This window comes from Hypanus sabinus, chromosome 20 (genome assembly GCF_030144855.1).
Source record: "Hypanus sabinus isolate sHypSab1 chromosome 20, sHypSab1.hap1, whole genome shotgun sequence".
Taxonomy (NCBI): Eukaryota; Metazoa; Chordata; class Chondrichthyes; order Myliobatiformes; family Dasyatidae; genus Hypanus; species Hypanus sabinus.
In genome coordinates, this window is record NC_082725.1 from 20614019 (window position 1) to 20636231 (window position 22213).

The 22213-nt window shown below is 41.2% G+C and overlaps 1 protein-coding gene across 9 annotated transcripts in view; it reads right to left on the minus strand.

The window, feature by feature from the left end:
• nek11 (NIMA-related kinase 11) overlaps nt 1-22213 on the minus strand; it is a 307189-nt gene that overhangs the window by 81652 nt on the left and 203324 nt on the right. For all 9 annotated transcript variants that reach the window (XM_059945210.1, XM_059945211.1, XM_059945212.1 and 6 more), the window contains one exon: nt 19689-19782. In XM_059945210.1, the coding sequence (XP_059801193.1) occupies nt 19689-19782 (94 nt within the window). The remainder of the gene's footprint in view (nt 1-19688; nt 19783-22213) is intronic.

Below are 22213 nucleotides of genomic sequence, written 5' to 3' on the forward strand. Positions count from 1 at the left end.
ACCTTACAATGTAGCCCATCACCAACATTTATCAAGGCACAAGGTCAACATTTCCTTGTCAAAATCTGAAGATGAACTAATCACTGAAGATTCTTGCTGAAATCATTTCTATCTGCTATTTTTCGCTCAGCATGCGCGCAATAGAAGTTCTGTGAATGAAATCAAATGGATATTGTCCACACAGATTGCATTTGACATCCTGCATAACAAGCAAGTGAGCGGAATTGGTGCAGCTGGAATGAAAGCAGAAGGAGTTTGAAAGCGATTTGACAATCAATAGCAGAGAGCTGAATGGAGGATAGTTAACAGCAGTCATTTTAGCACCACAGTATTTGTTTTGTTGTTTTGTATGGCATGGCCTGCAAGGGGCAGACTCGAGTCTGTCCGTTCGGGCACCAGGGTTGGATCAATCTTTGCCTGGCGTCTCATCCACAGACGTTCCAGCATGGGTGGCCCTGAGTTGGCATCGTTTGATGGAGTCCTTGAAGCATGCAAGCCTCCGCACAACTTCAAAATGTCGATCCAGGTTGTGGAGGACAGTATTTGGCAAAACATAAAGAGTACGTAAACAACAGGCATAAACATGAGAAATGCTGCAGGTGCTGGAAATCCAACACAATACACACAAAATGCTGAAGGAGCGTTATGGAAATGAATAAACAGTCGATGTTTCAGACCGAGACCCTTCTCCAGGACTGGAAAGGAAGGAAGATGCTAGAATAAAAAGATGGAGGGAGGGGAAGGAGGGTCGCTAGAAACTGATAAGTGAAGGATTAGAGAGAAGGAAATCTGATAGGAGAGGGGAGGGGACCCAGGGAAGGTGATAGGTAAGTGGGAAGAGGTAGAGAGCCAGAGTGGGGAATAGAAGATGAGAGGAGAAGGAGAAATCAGGCCATCAGTTCGGAGACAAAATATAAAATGTTGTTCCTCCACCCAGAGGGTGGCCTCATCATGGCACAAGAGGAGGCCACAGATTGACATGCCAGAATAGGAACTGGGTGTATAATAAAGTTTCCTTTTTTTTCCTTAAAGGCCAGTTAACCTATTGTATTCAAGCCAATGAAAATGGACAATTTGAATTCCAGCTTTTTGTCCATTACCTGGCAACCTACAGCTCTTAAATTCTTGATCATGTCCTTTGTAAATGAATGGCCATGAGGAATGAGTTCCAAGATTCATTTATTATCAAAGTACCCAGCGTTGAAATTCTTCTTCTACCTCTCCGCACAAAATAAAACAAGAAAGATCAGACGGAGAAAACAGAATATAAAATTCCAAATCTAAGTCCACATTCAAAACCTGGGCAACAGTCTCTGGGAAAAGCGGCAGGCTCTCCCCTCTCCGGTACAGACAACCAGCCGGCGCTCATTTTTCACCCTCGCCTCAATGCTTCAATCTCCACCATCGCTTTAATTGGCACGCTTTGGAAGCTTTAATCGGCATAATAGAGTCAAACACCCTGCCCTACAGCCTGCCCACTGGGTAGTTTGAGCACATTGCCTCTGTCTCCTAGAGAATGCAGAGATCATTAAATTCTGTTAGGAACCAGTGCACACTCTGTGACCAGTTCTCCCACAGTATTTCAAAATGAATTGAATAAATGTTTCTTTTCTTTACAAGGGTGAAAGCCTAAACAATTTTCAGGAAAATTTACTCACTGAAACTAAAACAAAGAGCAATAACTTCAGCCTGTTAGCAGTTCAATCCTGTTCTGCTGTCCACTGGATGATTTGAAACCTAACTCATTTACACATGTTCACTATTCTCCTGATTTCTCTAAACTCCATCAACTTCAATTTTAAAGTTAACAGTTGACTACCATCGATTGCCATCTGTGGAAGATCACTTCCAACTTCTACCAACTTCAGTACAAGAATGTTTCTTCAAATATAACAAACCTTAAATGTTTATTATGTTTTTATTATCTTCATTGAGTAGTACTCAACTGTATGCCCATGCCCTTCAAGATCAGTATCACTCATTCATTACGTGCTGTGTCGCATGACATGGGCAATCAAGGTCTTTACACGACCATGACTGTGCTTAGCAAGTTTTACTATAGAAGTGGTAGCCATTGCCTTTTTCTGGGCAGTGGCTTCACAAGACAGATGACCACAGCCATTATCAATACTCTTCAGACATTGTCTGCCTAGTGTCAGTGGTCACATAACCTAGACTTGTGATTTGCACCATCTGACTATCCACCATCTGCTCCCATGGGTTCATGTGACCCTGATCAGGGGGGCTATGCAGGTGCTAAACCTTGCCCAAGGGTGACCTGCAGGCTAGTGGAGGGAAGGAGTGACTTTGGTGGAGATGTATGTCCACCTCACTATGACATGATAAATCTAACTTATGCAATAACTGCAATCAGACCGGAACACATTCAAAACTCTAACTTATCTGAAATGAAGTAAAACCACTTTCCCTCTGAAGATTTGCTCAATTTATTGTATGTCGTTAAACATCTTAGCCTTGAAATTGGATTATAAAGTCCACTTGCATTCTGTTTTAATGTGCAATGAACCAAAGTGGAATTGAATCTTGAGTTTTTCTGCAGTGCTTGCATGAATGTTTCATTCATCAACCTATCAGCCTAGGCATGATTCTTTCAATACAAAAATCTTCACTCTGTCATATCTCCCACACACAGCAATATGATCAATGTAGTATTTGCTCAATAGTAGAAACTGGATCAAGTTATCATTCAGAATTTGGAAGAGTGAGAGGTCACTAGAGAAAGTCATACAAATTCCAAAATAATCTCAAGAGCGTAGATGTAGAGAAGATGTTTCCTTTTATGGGTGGAAAATAGAACGAGGTCATCATTTAAAACTAAAGGGATATTTCCCTCCTCTAAAAGATATCTCTTTGCAACTCTCTTCCACAAAGTCAGTGAAAGCAGAACTATTAAGTATTAAGATATTTGATAACCAAAGGGTGAAATATCACTGGACATGTGTTGATCTTACAATCGACTATGATCTTCTTAAATAGTATAGCAGATTTGAAGAGCCGAGTGGTCTACTTTTGCTCCTAATTTACGTGTTCATAAGTTCTAATCTGAAAAATACAATGTTCAACTTGCAAAATATTATTTTGCCTGATTTAAAGAGTACTTGTATTTTTATATACAGTGATTTCCAGTTAATCAGGACACATTGGAACCAGTACATTTCCCCCCAATTAGCCAAAGTTGCATGGACATAGTGAAAAAGGTATAAAAAAGACAAGCTGAGAAAAAAAAACAAACTATGTATTTAAAGAAAATACAGAACAAATTAAAACATTACCAAAAGTACTACAGTACTATAAAACTGTAAATTAGTTCCATAATAGCTTTTGACAGAGGAATTCATCCAGTGTACGCAATGAACAAAATCATCACCAACACCTAGAGAAGTCTGTTCAACTTAAGCACAATGTATTGTCTAACAGCCACACAACTGTGTGACTGACACTCGTTAGAACCTTTTCAGCGGTGGTCTCCTGTCCTAATTAAGCGACACAGCATCCCAAATAAACAAAGGGAATCCTGGCAAATTTATTCTTTAAGTGGTTGCCACAATTAACCATGACTCAATTAACCAGAATCCACTGTATTGAAAATCTCCACTCTTTAATTTTTATTTCTATAAAACATTACTGCTAAATAAGTTTGTGGCCCTTGAAAGCTGATAATTGCAGTTCCCCAAATCCTTAGTGTATACCCAATGTCTTTATGGATTATCAAGGTTTAGCATAGCTTGAAAATTCAATGTAAGTGTGGAGAAGATTCTGAGAAATCCACACAACAGGATTTCTTTTCTGGTTGCTGAATTTCATGCCCTTATAACCTCTTTTCATAATCCTACACTCTATCCCTGTGTAATCTCATTTCCAATGTCAGCCAGAATCTGCTATACAGAGATCCTTCGAACAAAACTGATCCATCAGTGTGTATAAGACTGTCAGTTTCCCAGGCACGTGGCAGTGCATCAAGTGGTCAAGCCAACTTTTAACTTCTCCTAAAATGCTAAAATCACAATTATGCATTCTTCAAGCAAGGGGGATTCAAATACATATATTATTTATATATTTAAACTTTGCACATATCTAGGGCATTGAAAATGGATCCAATCCAATCTAATTTATAGGAACATAGAAGATTTCAGCAGCCAACATGCCTTAATGATAGGTTTTATGTTTGGGAACTTGGCCTAGTGATTGACCAGTGGGAGGCTTTCAGTGCCAACTCAATTGCCCTTGCTTGCTGCCATCACGCAAGTTCTGCATACGATTTTTTAAACCACTTTCCTCCTTAACTTTAACATGAGTTTATAAATCCCATGCTGCTGTAAAGCCTCCAATTTATACTCAAAATCTGCATATGACATCATTTTCCGGCCTGCCTGCCGAGTATTTGTCACTTACACGTATGCCTCAGGAAATTGCTTCTGTGTACTGATAGCCTTTAATGTTTTAGCATCTCTACACAATCACTCTTGGTCAAACTGCACTGTCATTTTTAATTTCAGTAAGTCTTAGAAACAACCTCCGATTGACTCTAAAATGACACGATCTCTCCAGCGAGCACTAAATACTGTACACTGAAGGGTTCAAAACCTAAAATTCACCCCTCAATCTTTCTCACTCTCACCCTCTCTCTCTTTCAATAAGCAACTCCTTTAAACCTACGACTTGTCTTATAAGCCCTATTATCTCCTCATACAACTTACTATCAACTTTTGTTTGATAATACCTTGTAACAAGCCTTGGATCTTGTCACATAAATGATACTACATAAATGGAAGCTCTTATTATACACTGCTATACATACCATATCCTTCATATGTAAATTTTTGCCTTTCACATCGTGTCCCTTAAATCTACAAGCATGTGTATGAAAACTGCTGTTCAGATAATGGACAGATTCAAAGAATTTAATTAAAATCCCAGAATATCAGCGACTTAAAACAACTTGACTAATTTATCTGTAGGGAACAATCTCTCCTATTGTTTTATTCATATTTAGATGAAGAAAATGATTATGGCATTTAGATATAATAAAAACACAAAGTACTGCAAATGCACATCAGGTCAGTCAGCATCTATGAAGAGGAGAACAGAGTAAATATCTCAGGTCAATGGTCATCCATCACAATGGTCACTGACCTGAAACATTAATATCTGCTACTCTCTCTCTGTTGCCTGACCCGCTCTTTCCCAAATTCTCTGTTTTTATTTTGGATTTCCAGCAACTGCATGTTTTTTGCTCTTTCCAGTTTTTTTGGTGTTGTTGTTGTTGTAATGGGACAAGGTAATTTGGAGAAAGACCTCTGGAAGAAGGAAGAAAGAATAATAATGCTTGCTTTTCTTTTTGAAGAGGTTACAGCACCATCAAGTGGGAGAACAGAAGAGGTTATTATTAACTTTGCAATTCTACACCCTTGCTCAAGTCCACACTGCCCCATTCTATCTCACGAGCTACCTGCCTATAACAACAGTACAACAGAACTATAACTATGTGGAAAACAAAGAGAAAATGCTTGCAAAAGTCAGTAGTTTGCAGACTCAGACACTCAGTGCTTCTCTTTCCACAGAGGCTGCCTGATATCTGAGCTTTGCTGGATTTTCTGCTTCTGTTTCAGATAGCCAGGACCTGCAATTATTTGGATTTTCATGTACTTCTGAAATGTCCTTAAGGTGCTAAGTATTTTAGGACTACAATACTTAATCCTGTCTAGTAATGATTGGAAATGAAATGTGTTTGTGTACCTCTGCAGCAGACAAGTTGGTGGCATTGAGGTACATTGAGCTACACACCCAGTGATAGAATGCCCGTGTTAATGCATAATTTTAACATGGCCCTCCACTCACAAAACATCCTTTAACACTACTACGATATCCATCTTGTTCTTTCTCTTTCTGCCCCCCAGCTTTTAATTAAATTCATTCAGACTATCATAGTTGCACAATAGACAATTGCACATATGGAATCTTTAGAGAGGGTGCAAAGGAGATTTACCGGGATGCTGCCTGGATTAAAGAGCATGACTTATGAGGATAGAATGAATGAACTATGTCTTATCTCTTTGGATAGGAGGAGAATGAGAGGTGACTTGCTATTGGTGCACCTGATAAGAGGCACAAACAGAGTGGACAGCCAGCAACTTTTTCTCAGGGATGAAATAGCTAATATGACAGAGGAATAACTTGAAGTGTTCTCCGTTCTGTATACTACATTTCCATGTCTGTGCATGCCTATAGTCACATGCAGTAGTAGCAGGAAGCAAATTGCTCTGTCCCTAAACCCTGCATGCCCCCTCTGCTGTTTTCTTACGTCCCTGTTATCTCTGAGTGCTCAAAAACCTACGAATCTCATCCATTAATTAGTTCATTCACTGACTGAGACTCCCTCACTTTACATGGAAAAGAATTCCAAAGATTTACAGTTAGCTAAATTAATAATTTTCCATTAATGTCTGACTATTCCCTTCTCACAGGTCTCTGACACCTATTTCCAAACCCTGCAACCTGGAAAAGTGAATTTTATCTTTATTGCAAGAAGTGAAGATGTTTTTATATGTGGCAAGGCTGGTTGCCCCAATTATATTGGGCAATTGTCTCGTGGGTCTGTATCAGGAATGTTGTGATATTTGTGATATTGAAAGTACTGTGAAGATCAACATTCCCTCTAATTTGTAATGACCAGTGTGTTGAAAAATCTTGTCCCGTGCTATTTTTTTGCCCAATGACAACAATCCTTTGTCAATTTATTCTTGAATCTTGCATGGCTCAAAGGGATTGCCACTTCTTCAGGAAACTTCATGGGACCAATAATGCTTTTAAAGAATGTAAGGAACAGAAGGAATACTATTTGACATCTTGTGCCTACTCCACCATTCAATGAGATTATGACTGACAAAGGGTCACGGGCCAAAACATCAAAACTTTATTCCTTTCCATAGATGCTGCCTGACTTGCTGAGTTCCTCCAGCATACTCTTAACTCAGTACCATTTCATGAGTTACCCCTCTTATTCCTCTAATTTATTTATCTTGAGTATATTCAGTGACTAAATCTCCACAGTTCGCTTCATAGAGAATTCAAAGAAATTACAACACCTTGGTAAGTAAGTGTCTTTTCTTCTCAGTCTTGAATGGTAAAAGTCCTATGCTAAAACCATGATCTCTAGTTCTAGTCACTATCCCAGCCAGAGGAAAAATCACCTATGCGCCTTTCCTCTCAAGTTCCTTAAGGATTTAGTACATTTCAATTCGATCACCTCTCATTCTTTTAAGTTCAAGAGCTTTCAGGCCAAGGCTGCTTGGTGACTCCCCGTACGTCAGATCCGCCATCTCAGGAATTAACATCATGGATCTTCTCCAACGTTCCTTTAAGGGAGGGTGTGTGTGTGTGTGTGTGTGTGTGTGTGTGTGTGTGTGTGGGTGTGTGTATACACGCTTTGCTACTCGTGCACAGTGGGTTATCAACTGTTCATGAAAGGTTGTCACTAATGACAACCACCAAAGGTTGTCACCCCGTTGGCATGTTAAGTATATTTCATGATCATACACAATCACATTTCCCTTTCTTGTTTCTGAAGTGGACGGTGTTGACCACGTGGAGCTTGCGATGATTTGTCTGCGGATTTTAGAACGGGCTTACTTACGCTGTTTTTATTTATTGAAGAAATTATTCAGTGTGCAAATGCTGTTGTCACTGGGCAAAAAAAAATTGCACAGGACAAGACTTTTGCACACACTGGTCATTACAAATTAGAGGGAATGTTAATGTTGATCTTCACAATACTTTCAATATCACAAGTATTACAACAGTCCTCATACAGACCCACAAAACAATTGCCCAGTATAATTGGGGCAACCAACCTTGCCACATATAAAAACATCTTCACTTCTTGCAATAAAGACAAAATTCACTTTTCCAGCCTAATTACTTGTGTTTGCTTTCGGTGTAAACAAACATACAGAACTCTCTAAATATTAAATCAAAAACTACAGATGGTGAAAATCCAAAGAATCCCTGGAAACAGTATGACCCCTTGAACATCAACACTTGTGGCTAAAATTCTCCTCTATAATGTGAGAATGGACCAAGAGTAGCAGAGAATACAAGAAATATTATACTGTTGGGGATAGCACAACCACCTTCTTGCTTCTATGGTATCCCAGCAGGTCTCCTGATGAAAGAGGGCACAATCAACCATTCCATTTCACTCCAATTCAATGACTCAAAACCTTATCAATGAACACCCAGTGGACATTAGGATCCTGAAAGCGGGAGAGCTAGGAGGTTCTTACCACCTCCAGAAATTCCTAAACAGACCAAATACAAATCTTCTTCTTCCTCCTTTAGAACTGGAGTCGACGTAGATTGTTCACATCGTATTTTGGGACGTGCATTCATTTACGATGCATTAACACATAAACTGTTTACCCTGAGGTAGAAGCCTGAACATTGAAGACTGTAGGTAGAGGCCCAAAGGAGACAAAAGGATGCAAAGGAGCCATGAGTATCTGATCTCTGAGGTCAGAGAACTGCGTGCGTCCAGGGGTCAAGGCCTGCAGGTCAAACTCATGATTGGTGAGTCAGGGGGCGAAGTCTGAAGTTGGACTACTAAAGAGGTAAAGAGCATGTACTGTGAACAAAAAGACCAATTAGCAGATGACTACCTATCCATTTTTAGTAAGTAAACTCTCATGAATATGTGATAACTAGTTTTAAAATCTATTTTATTGCGATATACTCAAGATTTCAAGTGTTCTATAGACATGATACAATTATACCACTTTTTTCCCTCCTGACATGAAAACCACAAGCTAACTTACTAGCTTGACTCACCGGATAAGAAGATCATCCATTTAAGTCTTATTCATAACAGATGAACACTTTATCCTGGTTGGTATTCCAGTGAAAGAGTGAGCAGGTGCTGAATGAGAAGACCAAAGGAGCAGAGTACTTTTGGAGGTTTAATGTCTCAGTTGTTAAGACGAGATATTAAACTGGCCGCTAAGGCAGATGTAAAGGACACATAATGCCTTTTTAAAGGTAATAAACAAAGCTGTAAATAATTCTATTCCATATCTTTGTACTTGGCTAATCTCTCCATTTACTAACCCAGGCAAGAGCTTTCCTCTTCACCATCAATTTGAATATCATTCATAAATAAGGCCATTAGTCACAGGAGCAGAATTAGTCTATCTGGCCCATCCACCACTTTAACATAGCTGATTTATTATTCCCTCTCAACCCCGTTCTCTTGCCTTCACCCCATAACATTTGATATCCTCACATCAGCCTCTGCTTTAAATATGCCCAATGACTTGGGCTCCACAACTGTCTGGGGCAATGAATTCCACCAATTCACTCGTCTCTCTCAGCACTATATTCTCCAATATCCACTCTTTCGAAATGTTAGTGAGATCCCCCTCTTCCCTGTAAACCTCAGCAAGTACAGGCCTAGGGCCCTCAAATGCTCCTCATTGGTCAAACCTTTCATCACCAGGATCAGTCTCGTAAATCTCTAGACCCTCTTCAACACCAGTACATCCTTCCTTTTATCTAGGGCCCCTTATTCTTAAACAATTAAGTCAAAATCATTAATTTGAACAAACACCAAGAATCCTGCCAGTCAGCTCTGCAACACACAAGCTTTCAGTTGCTAAATGGCTAACCAATAGCTTTGAGAAAGATTATGCAGACTTAAGCTCAAAATATTTAATTACTCTCCTCTTAAAGAGAGACATTACACAACATTTTAAAAATGCTAACAACTGTTATGAGAATCATAAGATAATAGCAAGGAACCAATGAATTAGAACTAACCTATTCCCATTTCTACGTTCAAATAATGTGGACAGTCTACTCTGGTTCCATAATTTAGCCCACGCTGATGTAAAATCAATAGAAATTACAACCCTATTAGTCTTAATGTCAGCAATAGCTGAAGTAATGGAATCAGAATCAAGCTTGAACATATGTTTTTATATGAAAATCACTCAATAAATGGCACTCCTGGTGGTTTCGGGTGGGACTAATATAATTGAGTTTGCAGATGTGATTACCCATGTTAACAGTCGTAAATCTAATGAAGCTATTGAACTCATGAAAAACCTTTTATAGGAATTGATACAAAACTTAGCAGATCAGAAGTCCAAAGCAAAATTTGGAAAAGGATATTGAACTGAATTAAATTCAGAAGCAATAGGTACTCAAGAGATCTGTTGAGCAGGGATGAGGGAAGTGCTGAACGCATTACCTCAACAATTAGTGTAGAATGCATTGCCACTTCGAGTTTGATTGATGTTGGGTCTAATGAAAAATGATCGAGTTTGCATTATGATTATATTAATAGTATAACACAGCACATTTGGTGCAACTTCATCGAGTAGAATTACGCTTGGTGTGGGGAAGCTTTATTGCAATGTTTTTTTGTGGCGAAGGGGCTGTTCCCCTTTCAATAGAAAAAACTGAGAGGGGATTTGATAAGGATATTTTAAAACATTAAAGTGTGTACTGAGAGAAGATTCAGGAAACCATTCCCAGTGGCACAGAATCAATAACCATAGGCTGGAGAATGAATGCAACTGGCAAAAAAGCTGTAAGGAAAGCCTTCAGGAAAAAGCTTTTCTACTGAGCATGGGGTTAGGATCAGGAATTTACTGCCATCAGGTAATGCTGGCAGATTCAATCATTGAAAATAAAAGGGACTAGACAAGTACTTGAAAGGGTTAAACAAAAATCAGCAAGAAATGAGGAGAGGACAGGCGATAGGGCTAGCTGGATTACTCTTGCATAGAACCACCACAGATTTGATGGGTTCAATGGCTTCCTGCCATGCTGTAATCATTCTATCATTCTTACACAAGGACCCCAGTCCTGATCAAGGGTCTCGGTCTGAAAGGCCAACTGTCTATTCCTATCCATGGATGCCGCATAACCTGCTGAGCTCCTCCAGCACGTTGTGTGTATTCCTCATCATCAAAACAAAACTGATGTTGGGCCACATAAAGAGACAACTAAAGCAACTTTGGAAATATTCCACAGGTCAGGCTATTTTTCTGGATGGACAAGCAAAACTAGGTCAATTAGTTTTCATAATATTCATATTAGAGTTTATAATCAAAGAATGAATCAAATAGATAAGTTTTAATAAATAACTTAAAGAATGGGAAATCATTACAGTTTAGCCAATTTAACCAAAGGAAAAATTAAACCCACCTGGCTTCACTTTTCAGCTAGCCTTCTTACCCTGCACCACCTTTTTATTCTGGCATCCTCCCTCTTCCTTCTTAGTCATGAAGGAGGCTCTTGGCTCAAAACGTCAACTATTTATTCATTTCCATAGATGCTGCCTGACCTGCTGAGTCCCTTCAGCATTTTATGTGTGTTACTTTGGATTTCCAGCATCTGCAAACTTGCTTGTGTTTAGGAAAAATAATTAATGTCTCTGGTTTGGCAAAGGGGAGGTAGCGGCTGGAGTTGATGATAGTGGCCAATGACTTATAGGAGGACTTAGGTAAAGTCTGGCAATCAGCACTCTAATCTGTATTGATCTGCACACCACATAAACAGAGAGGAATTAACCAAAGGGTGAGAAGATCTATAGAGGTTAGCAGATTCAGCATTTAACCTGTTTAGTCAGGTTTGGAGCAGGTATTAGAAAGTAAGACACTCATCATACTTCCAAAGCAATAACATGGAAGAAAGCCGTAGCAATGCTGAAACTGTACAGAAATCTGGTCAACATAAGTATCAAGAGGTCCATCTTTTAGAGAGTAGAAATGTAAAGATTTACTTTTGATCAAAAAAGGAGACTGCAGATGCTGCAATTACCTAAAAAAATAACAAACTGCTGGAGGAACTCGGAGGGTCAGACAACATCCATGGAGGCAGCAGGCTGATGTGGGGTCTTGATCCTAAACATCAACCTTCCCTTTCCCTCCACAGATGCTGCCTGACCTGCTGAGTTCCTGCAGAAGTTTGCTTTTCTTTGTAAAGCTTGTAGAACGAACCCTAAAATCTGCTTCTGTTGATTTCAAACATATGTGATCGAGGGTACGTTCTATTTTATGAATCAAGTCTCTGTGGAGTGGTAATTACACAGACAAATTGAATGCTGTATTTTCCTCTGCTTTTACTGCTGATTATATTATCAACTTCTTTTCAAACTGCCTTTCAAATCTCTTACAAGATCTAAGGTATGTTTCACCACTTAAGTCACTATTGTAATTTAAGAGACGTAGCAACCGATTTACATACAACAAACTCTCTTGAACTGCAACAAAAACAAACAGGGAATACTTTGCTGATATTTGCTGAAGCCGTCATGCTCTTCAAAACAGTTTCACCGAACCTTTAGCATGCACCAAGAGATCAGAAGTGTTCTCAGGTTAATATTTCATCTGAACGATGTCTTCTGCATCAGCACACTAACTGTGAGCCTGGGCTTTAGTGCTTAGTTTCAGGAATGGGTTTTGAACTGACATCCTATTTTGAGACGAGTGGGCTGACATGAAGCCAGATCGATGAATCTATCCATTGCGGCTTCATGTGAAGAGTTAAGAGCAAGTTGTGTTTTGAGGCTTTTTCCTGGAGGAGGCTCAGAGGAGTAATTCACCAGATGCTCTGTTGCTGATACATTGGATACAGGGTGTGGGATATGCCTGGACTCAAGGCAAATGGTTAACTATTGTATTTAGACCATAGAACAGTACAGCACAGGAACAGGCCTTTCGGTCTGCAATGCCTTTGTGAACTAATCTGCCTGCACATGGTACATGTTCCCCCATTCCCTGCCTGTTCGTGCATCACCCTAAATGCCACTTAAGTATTGTTATCATATCTACTTCCACCACTTCCCCTGACAGTGCATTCCAGGCAACACTACTCTATATTAAAAAATTTGTCTCAGAAATCTCTCTTAAACTTTCCCCCTCTCCCACTAAAGCTACACCCTCTGGTATTTGAGATTTCTAACCAGGGAAAAAAACTTCTGTCTATTGACGCCATCAGTTAGCACCAGAGATCAGCGATCCAGGTTCGATTCCCACCACTGTCTGTAAGGAGTTTGTACGTTCTCACCATGACTTTTTGTGGTGCTCCAGTTTCCTTCCACATTCCAAAGACGTACAAGTTAGCATTAGGAAGTTGCGGACGTGCTATTTTTGAAGCCAGAAGTCTGCAGTCAATCGGATGCAGTCCCTCCGCACAAACCTCAGACTTCTCATCTTTTCTCTCCAGTCCTGTTGAAGGGTCTCGGCCTGAAACTTCGACTGTGTATTCTTTTCCATAGATGTTGCCTGGCCTGTTGAGTTCCTCCAGCATTTTGTGTGTATTACTTTGATTTCCAGCATCTGTAGATTTTCTCTTGTTTGTGATCCTCGGACTGTGTTTGTCTTTCATACAAATACACATGTACATATGACAAAGCCTATCTTTAATTTTATAAACTCATGTCTCAGCCACTGACATTCCAAACCATGCAATTCACTCAAGGAACAGCGATAACTCATTCAATTTCTGAAAGTTAGCTCAACCATATAAACTTCGCAGAACATAAATGTTACAAACATTATTCTCTTTTAGGAAATGTGACAGCCAAATCTGGCAGTTCTCAGTGATGCTATTGCGATGTTGAACAGCTAATCTGTACTGATGTTGACTAAGGGATAAACATTGGTCAGAAATCTAAATTAGATCAGAAAAATTAGATAATTAAATGAGGAAGAAGGGAATAAATGTTTATGTTGACAGGATGAGATGAGGCAAGGTGGGAGGAGGCTCAGGAAGAACATTAACATTGGCATCAGTTGTCTCTCAGGCTCATTCCTGTTTTGTGAAATGGTTTGAATTTTATAATTACTGGTTCAGAATTAACAGGCAGAGATGTGGGTGCTGTATGCAAGGAATGATGCTGAATTATACTGCAATTACCAGAGAAAAAGGCAATAATTTCAGGAAAAGGCAGCTGTTTTTCCACATAAAACAAGTAATGGATAAGCTGTTCCGTATGTTTTTGTCCCTCAGCCAAGTAAGGATAAGTGTTATTGCCTTTATTACATTACCTTCGGAGTCTTGGAGATTAACGATCAACCTGAGCCCTCATTCATTCTACTCCTCCTTTCTTCTGATTACAGTATAACTTTTTAGCGACTTATACAAGAATCTTCTTATTTTCCGGCATATTTTCCAGCACATGAAACAAACATTAAGCAGGACTTTCCACCTTTGTAGTTCAAAAGTGCTCAGAGCATTTAAAACCATCCTTACATCTCACATGTTCCTTCTTTTCTCTACTTTATATTTGCTAACACTGGGAAGGCCAGGGACATGTGATGAGTTAAAGCAGTTTACAGATGACCATGCAATAATTAACTGTGCATTGTGTTGGGAAGTTTACTGTATAGTTATTTCTATGGAGTCATGGAGCCGCATAAAACTGTTATGTTTGTTCATTATCAAGACAAACTTGCATGGATAAAAACATTAGAACTTATTTTATTTACAGAATGGCTTCAGCTCGACCACATTTTATTCAGGACAGTGTAGCCCGCCAAGAGCGTGCGTCTGTCTGTGTCCTGTTCACCAATGTCACTTCCTGTTCCGGGTGACCCTTCCACATTGCATTCTCGGAACTAAAGTTCTTTATTATGTATACTCATAATAACAGAAAAACAATTAAAAGAGATTAACAAAGCAATGAAGATTCAAGGAAGGACAGTACATGCAGCAAATACTGAGTAAAAATGTTCGAAGGATTGCAGTGAATTATACTGATTTGATATTTGCTATACTTGACATTTTTATGTACAGTGCACTCACTGGCCACTTTATTAGGTACATCTGCTCCTTCATGCAAATATCTAATCAGCAAATCACGTGGCAGCAACTCAAAGCGTATAAGCATGCAGACATGGTCACGGACAGCAGAAAATCTGCAGATGCTGGAAATCCAAGCAATACACACAAAATGCTGGAGAAACTCAGCAGGCCAGGAAGCATCTATGGAGGAGTACTTTCAAAGGGTCTCGACCCAAAACTTCAACTGTACTCTTTTCCATAGACGCTGCCTGGCCTGCTGAGTTCCTCCAGTATTTTGTGTGTGAGACATGGTCATGGGCTTTATTTCATGTTCAGGCTAAACATTAGAATGGGGAAGAAATGTGATCCAAGTGACTTTGATTGTTGGTGCCACTACACCCTTAATCTTAGTGTCATCCACAAATCTGTTGATCCAATTTACTACATTAGTAGGCATCCATTAGTCTCATGTGACCATGGATTTGCGCCTTTGAAAGTTTCCAGGGTGCAGGCCTCGGTAAGGTTGTATGGAAGACCAGCAGTTGCCCATGCTGCAAGTCTCCCCTCTCCACGCCACCGATATTGTCCAAGGGAAGGGCAAGGGCTGATACAGTTTAGCTCTGGTGTCGTCGCAGAGCAATGTGTGGTTAAGTGTCTTGCTCAAGGACACAACACGCTGCCTTAGCTGAGGCTCGAACTAGTGACCATAGATCACCAGACCAACGCCTTAACCACTTGGCCACGCACCAGCACATTATCATCTAAACAATTAAATACAGGTGGTAAACAATAATGGACCCAGCACCGATCCCTATGGCACACTAGTTCGAAGCCTCAAGCCAGAGAGACTATTACCGCTCTCTGGCCTGTCTCACTAAGCCAGTCTTGAAGCTGATTGACTACTTCATCGTGAATGCTAGGTGACCTGAGTTTTGGACTAGCCTCCCATGCGGGACTTTGTCAAAAGCCTTGCTGATTTCCATTAGGACAATGTCTATCAGTTTTCTTGGTAACTTCCTTAAAAAAACACTGTTGGATTGCTAAGATCTGACCTGCCACATACAAAGCAATGTTGACTATGCAAATACCTATATATCCTGTCCCTCAGAGTACCTTCCAATAACTTGACTTACATCATGCTCATCAGACAATAATTTCCTGGCTAATTCTTACAGGCTTTCTTAAATAACAGAATAACATGAAGTCATCCGGCTCCTCAAAAGCAGCTAAGGGTGCTTTAAATATCTCTGCAAGGGCCTCTGCAACTTAAGCTCAAGCCTCCCATATGGACTGAGGTGACATCTCGTCAGGCCCTGTGGATTTATCCACCCTAATTTGCCTCAAGGTGAAAGCATCGCCTCTTCTGTAATCCAGACATGGTCCATGACCTCAGTACACTTGTGCCTCAGCCCTATAGTGTCTGTGTCTGTTTTGCAAGTAAATACAGGCACAGAAATACTGATCCATGGGAAAATGGTGCCACCAAACAACGCAACAATGGGCTTCATCCTTCAGACAGTTCACGTAACATCTGCAGGTTTAACCTACGATTAATATAATCACAAACACAAGATATTCTGTAAATGCTGGAAATCCAGAACAACACACCCAGAATTTCTGGAGTAAGTCAGCAGGTCAGGCAGCATCCATGTAAATGAATAAACAGTTGATGTTTTGGGCTGAGACCCTTCATCATGTCCTGTATTCATGGGTATTGATGTATGGTTGAATGAAAACTAAACTTGAACTTGAAAGAAGAGGGGGTGGAGGCTAGAAATGGTAATTGAGGGAAGAAATTTTAAAAACCATGGACTTAATGTGCTATAACGATCAAGGTTATGAACCTCAGGACAGGAACTTTGGATTTGACAAATAAAACATTTTGAACAGGAAAAGACATGATGGGTCTTATAGCAACCTTCTCCATAAATGCTGATGATTCACTGATCTACAGAATCTATGAAACTCAGAGACTACACATAGACAGTAGACCAAAAGAATTAGGTCATTCAACACACTGAGTCTGTTCCACCAATAAGGACATGCCTGGTTAAAGGAAGGAACAACAAAGGCCAGCTAAACTCACACTCCTCCAAGAGGACAAACTTGTTGCAGTGTTTGCAGGCTTGCATGCCTCAATAACCCAGAAAGCTATGCTGGCTGGAGTCAGGACCTTGTGCTTTGCTTCTTGGTAGGACTATCCATGCCAAATAGGTCAAAATGTAGAGGCAAGACTAAGAATAGTCCACGGATCTTCCAGGTTCAGGAGTTCAACTGGTGGCTAACAATCCTGACTGGTCAAAAATCTTGTTATGGAAACTGCAATGAAAAGCCCTTTTATATCTATATGTGACAGTATTCCCAAGTCTCCACCCAGGACTTACATGGCTGAGAGTAGAGAAAACCGAGAGGTAGCTACTGGCATGATGAAGGAAGCCCTAAACATTGCTAAGACAAAAGACCCTGAAAACCATATCTGGGACATAATAGAGAAGATGGCCAAGGACAGACGAATGGATGACCTTCAATAATGCCCTAACTACCAGGAGTGTAACGGGCAGTAAGAAACACTCATTAAATGAATCATACAAGTCTCACAATCTGGAAATTCAGATACCATTGTCAACCATACCAGTAGAATAACGGTAACAGTGGTATTTATTTATTGACTTTAATGGAATAGGGCATTCCAGAGGTTTAAGAGGATTGAAGTTTGATAGAATTTAACAGGCAGGCTTTATAACGCATTGGCCAGATCACATTTGGAGGACTGTGAGCAGTCTTGGGTTCCATACCTAAGAAAGGATGAGCTGGTATTGGAGAAGGTCCAGAGAAGTTCACAAGAAGGATCTGGGAATGAAATAGTTAATGTATGAAGAATATTTGATGGCTCTGGACCTGCACCTGCTGGAGTTTAGAAGAATGAGGAGTGGGGGGAGGGGGACTCTCATTAAAACTTATCAAATATTAGATAGACTGGAGATGCAGAGAATGTTTCCAATAGTGATGGATCTAGGACCAGCAAAGCACGGCCTCAAAATACAAGGTTGCCATTTTGAACTGAGATAAGGAAGAATTTCTTTAGCCAGTGGATGATAAATCTGTGGAATTCATTGCCATAGATGGATGTGGGGGCCAAATCATTGGGAATTCTTAAGGTAGAGGTTGACAGGTCCTTGATTACTCAGGCCATCAAAGGTTACAGGAAGAGAGAAGAATGGGATACTCAGAATTCAGTAATGCTTCAAAACTCAGACTCTTAGAATATTCATTCAGATATGTATTACAAAAAATACTTCTAAAGTTTAGAACCTTTGCAGCTGAAGGAGCGGCCAATAATCACAGGAGTTGAAATACAAAACTCAGAAGACTACAGTGATTGCATATAAAAGGGGCATTTGAATTAAACTGCCAAGATTTGGCTTCATAGCTGGCTGTCAAATTGAACAGAAGACAGAAAATTGGGAAATATATTACAATGAGATTTATCTTTCTTCCCCACAGTCTTCATTTTCAAGAAATTGTGCTCATCTTTCAACCTCAAGATTCTAGGCTTAGAGTAAATTGAGCTTTAGAAAATTAGAACAATTTTGTGTACCATCCAGTTGGATGGAATTTTGAGAATTATATGGATACAAAAGGCAACAGCAAGAAATTGAATTGAACATTGGGAAATTCTTTTTAAAGCCTGCTACTTTCTTCACCAAACGCAACACAAGAAAGTTGCACAAATTCCGTGGAGAAAATTCCAGCATTTTATTCTAGATTCCAACAGATGATCCAGTGATAATGGTTCAACTTTTCTCAACTGACTGCGTGTGTACTTGTCTTCTCCCATGAAGTTGCTTTGCTTCTGGGGTTTGTAAACAGCATCTTGCATTCTATCGAAACTTAATAGATTAGCTGTGATAGAAGCTCTATTGCTTTCACACCATTTTGTGCATTTCCAAGAACATGACAAATTTTGGAAAACTTTGCAAGTGCAAATAATGGAAGATAACTTTGTACATAAGCTTATTTATCCTAAGCTAAAACATTCTTCTGTAAAACAGAAGAGTAATTACATGGAGGCAATCCTATGTCTGAAGTTGCTATTGAAATCAAGGCATTTATTAAGAGTTAATTAATTTCAGCACAAATACTAAGCAGCATCTGAACAAATCCTTACGGTGACTTCCTTGATAGTATTATAAAACCCTGCATTAACTCAAGTGATGCACCATCAATAACTCTCGGAGACGTGAGTTAAGGTAGGCTTGTATTGGCTGGAAGAAAGCACAAGCAGCAAGTGACCATCACACAACATCCTGGAGACTGAGGGAGGAGCAGTGCCTCCAATCGCCTTTATACAGGGGTCTGTGGGAGGAGCCACAGGAGCAGTCAGCAGAGGGGCGTGTCCAGATAGGTATCTGTAGTTCACCACATCAAGTCACTTCCTCTTCCTAACTCTTGATACAGAATAGATTATGTTGCAGCAACCTCAGACCAGCAGTGAGTCCACAACCTTATCATTCACTGACTGAATAACAAGTCTCCTTATCTAGTTCACCATTCCCCACTACTTAGTACCATTAATCACTTTGTCATAAAAGAAATGAAAAATAAACATCTTTTTAGATCATTCTGGATCTTCCAGATTCAGTTAAAACTGAATTAAATTGAGATAGCTTCTTTTTCTATTTCTGCCATACTTTTATATAGCTCTTAATCAGACTGCCACAGCTAATTGTTGCTGTTAGTTTTAAATATATGTATTGGAATTTCAATGATCACCAAAATATTTTTTCTTGATAACATCACTGCCATCCCTGCAAACCCTGCAGGGAGGATGGCAAATATTGTACTGGGTGCACTCCATCCCTACCAATCACATACTGACTTACATGCAGAACATCCACGCTGACTTGCTGAAAATTGCGATTCCTCAGTTGCTGCATGCGGTGATGGTTTTCCTGGTATTTCTCCTCAGCCAGTTGCCTATCGGGATGAAATGGAGAACGTCAGCTCTTTACATCTTGCAGGGCAATCAGTGAGAAAGCAACTGTGTGTGCTAATCCACTGAACCTAGTGAATACAGATAACCAAATAAAATCAATACCTTATCGGAATAGCAAACAAAATAAAAAAAGAAGACAACTTCAGGCTAGTAGCCCAGAAAATTGTTGCTCTTATAATTCTGGATACATACATTAAAATATAAAGATTAATAAATTTAACCACACCAGTAAATTCATGACTGTAACACCACCCATATTTCTATTTATAAGGGGCAGATTGTGAAGTCTTTGTATTTACTGGCAAAATAATTGATGAAGGAGAAATGGTGGATTCATACATTCATATTATCTGCTTAACTATACAGTATACCATAAAAATCATAGTACATCCAAATCAGCTGCTGCAGAAAAGTTCTAACAACTGTCTCAGTATAGAAATCCTTAGGCCCAATTGACCAGGTGATATTAGTTTTGACAACAAAAGTATTGTGACACAGACGAGAGAAGCTCGTTTAGCTCAACCGCCAGTTTTATTGTGACAAGCACAGACGAGAAGCACGCGCGAAGAGAATCCACTCCGTCACATACAGATGGGGGAGGCTGTTATTACACACGCTGGTTACAGTCAGCGTGATAAACACACAAGCACGTAACTGCAGTGTAACCCAAGCTGAAATGTGACAATAAATGAACTGGAACATCCCACCATAACCCCACAAACACATTTTAAAATAAGAACAATAAATAGCACTGGTACGCCAGGGAGGGCTGTTGACCACGCCCCCACCTGGAGAGGCACACTGCGCCTACCTGAGGGGTCAGCTGGCCCCTGCAACCAGAGTCTACAACAAAGTCCAAGAGCCCCGGTGGTGGTCGATACTGCTGCCTGGGGCATCGGGTGGTCCATGAAGAGCCCCCCTCCCCAGGGGAGTCACTGCTTGGTAAGACAACACGCAGGGCACCGAGAGATTCACTTCCTCCCTTCAGCCTCGCTGGTTTGGTGGTGGCCAAGACCAAATACGGTGCCAACCGGTCCCAGTGCAGCAGGACCGCCTTCCAGCACCCAGGCAACCACACCCAATGTACCACATCGGAGATGCTGTCGAGCACCTCTCCCGACCCCTTCCATTGGCTCCCCAGTCTGGAGGGCAGCGCCTTCTTCTGGGTGGGGCAGTAGACCCACCATGGCCCCCGCCATGTATCGGTGCCCTAGACTGACGGCCCGGCCCCTTCTGGGATGCACAAGCATCTCTTCAGTGCACAAACAGCTCCACGCCCTGCCAGTACCCAATCCAGCAGAAGGGTTCACTCATCTCGCTCAACATCTTTGTGACCCCTGAATAGCTGGCCCCCACCAGCCTGTACATCAACCGCACCACCGCGGTTTGGAGCCTCCGCACACCAACAGAATGCCCACACAGTACAGGGGTTTGGTTTCCAGACCCAGGGCAGAGGCCGCTCCCCACTCTGATCGTCGTCCCACGCTCCTCCATCCCCTCACGCGGGATTACTCACCTGCTTGCTGTGAAGGTGCCAGTCAATGGTGGGGAGGTTTACCGGATGGTGGCAGCTCCCCGGATCCACGGCGTTCCGTTACTGTGGGGTGCTCTCCACTGCAGCAGGCCACTGTGAGACCAGCGGAGGTTGTTGCTGCGCCCACTTGGTCCACTGCCTGAGCCACTGGGGTAGAGCATCCCCAACAGGACAGCAGGTCCAGGCCAATGATGCAGGAATTCCAGACATCAGCTAGCCAAAATTCGCATTCTACTGTGTTTCTCCCCACTGCCTCCTCATCGCGGGTGACCATAGCCAGCTGGATTGCCAACGTTGACCACCCAGGCAGGATGGCTTGTCCGTGTTAGGGCAGACAGATGATGGTGATGATTCACCAGCGCATGGCATCTTACATCCTCCACCGTGCAGTCCACTTATAAGCCTTTGCTCTTCACCCAAATGGCTCACCTGGAGAGGCGGCAACAGAGGGATTCTGCTGGAAGTTTTCTCCTCCGCCTCAGTGACACAAGCCCAGGCTCGTGGCATATGGAGTGATGCTGGAATGCCTTGGGGGGGGGGGGGGGAGGCTAAAATAGCTTCTGCCCTCTCTGCCTCGGCCAGTGAGGATGATGACAGGTGAACAGGCTGCCAAAGGCACTCCAGCATCAGCCCCTTTACAAAGGTACAGAGAGAACCTCTTCCTGGGCCGTGGCAGGGAGCTGGAGGTAGCCATGCTGAGCACAGTGCTGGAGATCTGCTGTAAATGCTCCTAGGCTTTCTCCCACCCGGCGCTGTCTGCTGCACAGTTCTTCCTTCACTGTGTCCCCTGATGGCCTCTGCTCAAAACGCTGCTACTATGGCCCTGGAGTCACGCTGCTCAGCTAGCAGTAGGTTGAGGAGAGCCTGCAGGCCAACCC